The 6,458-nt window shown below is 35.6% G+C and overlaps 1 protein-coding gene across 3 annotated transcripts; it reads left to right on the forward strand.

The window, feature by feature from the left end:
* Positions 1-3,037: 3,037 nt before the first annotated feature.
* Positions 3,038-5,672, forward strand: LOC147284009 (uncharacterized). Of its 3 annotated transcripts, none has more exons than XM_086245455.1 (6): positions 3,038-3,416; positions 3,708-3,837; positions 4,428-4,470; positions 4,567-4,681; positions 5,296-5,387; positions 5,456-5,672. In XM_086245455.1, the coding sequence occupies exons 1-5, from the start codon at positions 3,113-3,115 to the stop codon at positions 5,367-5,369; spliced, it is 666 nt and encodes a 221-aa protein (XP_086101581.1). In that variant the 5' UTR covers positions 3,038-3,112; the 3' UTR covers positions 5,370-5,387; positions 5,456-5,672. The 3 variants fall into 3 exon arrangements, with proteins under 3 accessions (XP_086101581.1, XP_086101580.1, XP_086101582.1); XM_086245454.1 differs by having other exon boundaries at positions 5,479-5,672; XM_086245456.1 differs by having other exon boundaries at positions 5,482-5,672.
* Positions 5,673-6,458: the final 786 nt, after the last annotated feature.

The raw sequence follows: 6,458 nt of genomic DNA on the forward strand, positions 1-6,458 counted from the left end.
GTCTATAAAATTGACAGTTCTGATTTTAAAATTACTCATGTGGTGAGCTTAAAAAAGTGTTAGTTTCGTATTAACTTGCTAATATATATATATGTACTAATTAGGTTGAAAATCAGTCAATCAATTTGGAACTTTAAACAGTCTAAGGCTGCCAAGAAGGCTGCCAAGAATAAAAACCATATATATATTCGGAAGAACCGTACGTGGACTTGCTGAGAGTTAATTTGGGTGGTTGTGGATTCTCTTGCATTTGGAGAGTTATTCTGGAGTTCAATTCAAAGAGCGTCATGTCGATATATATAGCAAATTAAAAAGGCATTAATGCTTTACATTGAAGCTACCACTTTCTAAGAGCTTGACCTTTTCATTCTTTATTAATTGATCGATCGATCACTCCCTTTATTCCAAGTTCAGTTTCTTTTCTTACCAACCAGTTGGTGCAATTGTACTTTGATTTCATAATGCATGTTCAATAGTATTACTCATCCACTGTCCTAGTAACCACTTAATAATGGAAACAGATCCACTGGTTATTATTGTTAGGAAAGGGAACCAGAATGTCAAAATGGGCTGGACTAAACTTCTTATTCGACAGCTTGGAGTTGGGGATAGGTTGGGTTGTAGACTAAAGTAACATAGAAAAATTTAAAAGATATAAAACAATTTGGTCTGGGCTATGTGGTGCTCTACAGTCTCTACTTAGCATCGTTGCTATTATATTATTATTATTATTGTTACTAGAAGTTTTATTAGTATATATAGAGAGAGAAATTTCTTTGTAATAGGGATATGACTGATTTGGTATCTCAACCCAATAACATATGACACATATACTCTTATACTTCATCACATAAAACTTTCTCCAATTTCAAGATTGTTTGTGGATAAAACCACATGGATTCAAATAACCAACCACAAGCTTTCACGTGGTCTAACAAATCCTATTTGGCATTTTGACCTTTCAACGGTTGACTTGGTCGAATTAAAGGCCCATGTCACCATATCAGCTCTGACTTGACATCCCTGTCTGAACTGAGTTCCCACCTTGGTTACATTTTTCCACTCAAAGGATCATCTTCGAATACGGTAGTTCGGCTCGGCTCGGATTGGGTACCGTTCCACGGATCTGATCTTCCAAAGATGACCACTTCACACTTGGAAGGATTGATACTTGTGTATTCAGCTCGGCTTAGACTGTTTATGAACGTTGCTGAGCACATCTATCAGATCTCATGCGATGTCCTGGAAGAAAAGTCTATGTTCAGTTCTGTTTAGACCTAATTAATGCTCCACCGCTATTCCAAAATATCAAGTTAGTATGAACCGCCACACTTGAGTGTATGTGATAGGGCATGCTACAAACCTTGACACTCTAGCTCCAGTAGCTATGCATGCCACTGTTCCGAACTCATGATGTAGCCTCTTCTTCAGCGTCCATCCTCGATGTAGCCTCTTCTTCAGCGTCCATCCTCATGCAGGTAATTTAACCTTTGACTATCCCTTTGCCTATATAAACTCACTTATTTGCACAATAGAGGGGTTCACAAAAACAAAAGAAAACACACATGCACTTACTTGAGAGATTAACCCAGAACATTTTACCTTGTTCTTCTCATTCCTCCCAAGTTCATCGCTTTGTTCTTGATGATTCTTGCTCATACATCTCCTTCTTGCTCTTTATTGACTTGATCATCGGAAGGTAGTCGGCTGGTACTACACCGGTACTACTCCTTTTGATTCTTGTTCATGTAGGTTATTTGTGTTGGAGATCATCAGCAAGATTAGCTCATCATCATCACCCTCGTTCATCCTTCAAGAAAGCTGAATCATCATTCACATCATCTACTTTAAGTTGTTGTATCACCGGACGGATTTTTGCATCAACAAAGATAAAACATATCTCATGGAATACCAAGTTAGCCCATATTCATGTTATAGATAAGTTTTTTCTTATTACGTAAGATAAAGTAGATGGATATATATAAAGTGGGGTAATCTATAATTATAATTACTATAATAACTTTTGTTTTTAAATAGCGACATAATTGATATTTCTCCATACAACGGTTGACAAATACTCTTATCTTAATAATAGAATAGACTATAGCTAGGCATTATTCTTGTTATATTTGTTGGATGCGGAAATGGTCCATAATTGGACGTTATATGTCACGCCAATGCCAAACATAAACAAAATTGCAAAGTGTGACTTGACTCGTAGCATCTCTCCCCCATGTGGGAGGTCGCATGTCCAAGCAAATGCCAAAAAGAGGCATACATCTTTTGTGTACTTTAAAGGTTTCATATCGTCTTCTACAATTAATATCGTCTTCTACAATTATATAACTAATTATTTTCAAGATTTTGATAAGGGTTTTTTATTTTTTAGTTAGAGTTATAGGACATGTTTGAAAATCATTAACAAGAGCTTCTAGGTTATCATTGTGTCTCTTAGAAGGGTGCTCTGTTTATATCGATCGATTTTTCTTTTTGCTTACATGCATGTTTGGTGTAAGTTAACGACATATATAATGTCTAGTTTTGTAATGGGAAATCTGTGTCCTCCAAGCCATTTTCCGTATATATCTTTCACACATGTCAAGAGAATGCCTACATATTCTAAGTGGCTGATTCTAGAGCCTTCACTACAAGAAAAGTGAGCAATGCTCACTATTCTTTAAACCAAATTTGCTGCAGGTTGCAATTGCTAAAAAATTTGGTCAATATACACTATTTTGCCTTTGACTCCATATGGCACCCCCTTTTTAGTTTGTTAAAGCTAACTAATGTATGTGGGTATGGCTTATGCGGTGACTAATTATGCTAACCAACCATTATTAAAAACGGTACTTACTGCAACTATTGAGCATCAGCTGCTTAAACAGTTGGAAATGAAATAAGAGGAGTTTACACTGTATTGTGAAATTATAGATGACTAAGTTGTGAGGGCAAAATTGTAATTTTGCAAACTAGGGTTTTATTATAAACAGCCAGCTCCAACATTATTGTATCTTCTCCTCCTGAACACAGCCGCACCCTCCCTCTCTTTCTCTCTCCTCTCTCTCCTCTGCCGAGAGTCCTCTCCGGTGATACCATCTCTGTCCGACGGCCAATGATGACGAGACCACCACCAAAACGCTCGTCTCCCTCTCCTCTTTCCTCTTCTGGTCTTCGTCGATCCAAACACCCAGCCATCGAAATGATTCAAAGTTACACAAAACGCCCCTGTCGCTGGCGATTTCACTATTCCGGCGATGGAGGCATGTCAAACTACTCCCATCTTCACCTCCTCGTTGCTCTGAGTTTATGGGTGCTTTCAGATCATCTCGACGACCACCCTAGCCGCGACCACTCTCTTCATTTTCTGGCGACTTCAATCAGCCAGATCTACTCAACCCAAGCCCAGAAACAAACAGGTTTCTTTGTTTTTTTTTTTTTTTTTTTTTTTTAGAATTTCTCTATTTAGTTTTATCTGTCTTCATTCATGTTTTTTATATAAAAATTTTGATTTGAGCTATGCCATGGCCCATTCCAAAAATTCCTCTGTTTAAAATCCTGAACTTCTTCACTTCAAGTACAGTTCTTGTCCAGTCATGGCAACAACCTTTTGAAATTCATTTTTAGTTGATTTCTTGTTGTTTGTGTGGGTGTGTGTACGCGGACTAGTCTCCAACACCCTCTAATTGTATCAACATAATACTTGTTAGGTACTCGGAGGACTCTGCAAATTTTGCCAACTTTGGGTTCATTTGTGTTGAAAGTGTTGGTGGATCAAATACTGAGCCGCCCAAATGAGGAGAATTTTCACTCAATTAAGCCCTACATTTGTGAAATTAGGTAAGGGCTAAACCACATTTTTTTTTTCTGCAGGAGCTCTTTCAGCTTCATGCATGTATGTACTGCTAGCTTTCTCATTATGGATTTGCAATGATGCTTCTTTATTTATGAATTCAAGTAGAAAATTTGCTAATTTCAATTTAATTCATTGTGCTTCTTTGCAGATGAGCCCAGTATTTCTCTCTATGTTTTTCTTGCTTTTTTTTTTTTTTACTTTTATTTATTTTTTTATGTTGCTTCATATCTTTATTAGTTTACGAGAAAAAGGAAGGAAATAGTGGATTGCTCTTTTAGAAATAGAGACATTTGAGCTTTTATCAGTTTTCCTCTATGGACGTGTGTGTGTATAGCAAATACGCTAAAACAACTTTCACTTCCTTTATAACATAAAGTATTTTCACTTGTAAAATAGGTACATCCATGCTGAACTTGGTTAGTTATGCAACATGGAATACTTCTAATTGAAAGACAAAATTCTATGATCATACTACTGTGTTTTGTAATTTTTTTTTTTCTATCCATAGAATATTCATTTATTTATTTTGATGTCAAGTGATTGATTACTAGCCTGTGCATACACAATCTCACAGGGGCAATTCTCTCACATGGGCACATAACCAGGTTGCTTTCCTTGTAAGTCTATATATACCATTAGACAAGTTTTGTTTCTTCCTTTTGGTTTCTTTTGTAGGGGTGACTTACTCTTTTAATTCAATTACCATATTGTAGACCTATATTGGCTTTGCTATGTTTCTTTTTATGGTTAACATGACTTTTAAGCTTTTACCTCAACCCGATTCTCTGGATCATCTAACTTGGATCTTCGAAGACTTGTACAGAAATTGTAAGTTTTTTTTTTCGCAAGTGTAAATGTAAATTTCACTTTCTTTGTTGAATTTATTATTGATGTGACCCTTGTATACCATTGATGGTTATGACTGTTTACAGTAATACATTGATAGACTCTTGGGTCAATTGAGTTATGACATATAATTGAGGAAGAAAATTTTGAACAATTCGAGAACTAAGTAGGTTTCATTTACACACTCACTTTCATTCACTCTTAATAAAACATTTATTCATTTTATTTTGTTTTTATCTTTATATTTCTTTATGCATTTTATGTTCATACTAGTGCCATGGTGAAATGCTTACAACAACAAGTCTATTTAATTGTCTCTTCCATACATTCTATAGTGCCATGTGTGTTCAATTTGGGGTTTGGTTACTTAAATTTTCAGCTGTTATAGTTTATCTCTTACACGAGTTACTTTATTATTGTGTAAGTAATTTGAGAATTAGGTGTGGTGAATTGTTTGATTATACTGAATGCAAATTGTTTATATAATGTTGGTAATCAATTTGAGAAGTTAGTGACTTAGTGTTGTGAATTTTGTGACTATACTGAATACAAAATGTTTATATAATTATATGTGTTGGTTCTTATTAAAAAAACAGGGGTTGAAGTCATGTGTGAATTAGGATGGTTATCGGTTGCCCAAAATAAACTGCAAACCCTCAAAGGAATTTAAGGACTTTCTAAGCTCACTGTAAGTACTCACATTCAATTTTTTTTTTCATATTTTTGTGGTACAGTCCAACAAATTTCATTTTGTAGTTATGTGAGCTTTACATTACTAGTAGGATCTTGAGCTTGGTGTAGGGGATCCAGAAGAGGATGACACTGAAGGGGATGATAGTGCTGTAAAGTGGATTATTTTGTTTTTGTGAATGTGGTGGGGGGTGTGAATTTAGGTTGGTGAACAAAGATCAGTATAAGGATGTAGTTTTCTGCTTAAGTGTATTGTACAGCAGCACATTTGGAACACCAGAGGTGTTTTGTAATGGATGATCTCTAATATACATGTAATTGCTTTTGGATCAACTTCTGAGTTTTCTTGTGTATGAATTACTGCATTATTATCTTGTTCTTTAATTGGTTAGCAAGAAGCACATTTGGAAACCATGTCCAAAGCTACATGAGGTCCAATCAAATTTTAATTCTGGTATGCATATGGATGTTACAAACAAAACCATTTTCAATTTGGAAATCCTTATTTGTTAAGCAACTCCATTTTGCAGTAGCTGCCAACTCTCCTATTCAAACCAATATCCCAACTAATTTGTAAGTGTAGCCTAAGAATAGCACTGACTAACACATTAGTTTCTATTGTGGCTGTCAACTCACTGTCAGACATCAGATTACACAGCCACCTTACCAAAACAGGTGGTGCAAAAAGTCTTTAGCGACCCCAACCCCTACATCCTTTGGCTTAAGTGTTGCTGCACAGTTGCCAATTGATTGTGCAACTCTAAATGGTTGTTTAGTGGGCAATAGAGCTTGGAAAAAAAAGGTTGGGGTTGTTCTGTTTTCTTGTAGTGCTTCATGTGTATGAAAATGACTATATAGGCTATGAGCCTTCTTTGTATTGCAGCTTTTGGAAATAGAATTGCCTTATTTTGTGGTCAGACCAGCCAGCAACTTTGTCTCCTTGATTTTGATTACCTGCATTTGCTTTCATTTATCTTTGAGTGATCTGTCATATATCATAGAAAATAATTGTCTCATCTCTAGGAAAAATGTAGGAAAATAGTTTCCCGAATTCTAAATTAAAAAATAA

The sequence above is a fragment of the Dryas octopetala genome, chromosome 5, assembly GCF_963921425.1.
Source record: "Dryas octopetala chromosome 5, drDryOcto1.1, whole genome shotgun sequence".
Classification (NCBI taxonomy): domain Eukaryota; kingdom Viridiplantae; phylum Streptophyta; class Magnoliopsida; order Rosales; family Rosaceae; genus Dryas; species Dryas octopetala.

Excerpts from the sequence above, each read along its gene's own strand:
- LOC147284009 (XM_086245455.1), top strand. The coding sequence starts at position 3,113 with ATGATGACGAGACCACCACCAAAACGCTCGTCTCCCTCTCCTCTTTCC. Across the intron at positions 3,417-3,707 it reads CCAAGCCCAGAAACAAACAG|GTACTCGGAGGACTCTGCAA; the intron begins GTTTCTTTGTTT and ends AATACTTGTTAG. Across the intron at positions 4,682-5,295 it reads CGAAGACTTGTACAGAAATT|GGGTTGAAGTCATGTGTGAA; the intron begins GTAAGTTTTTTT and ends TTAAAAAAACAG.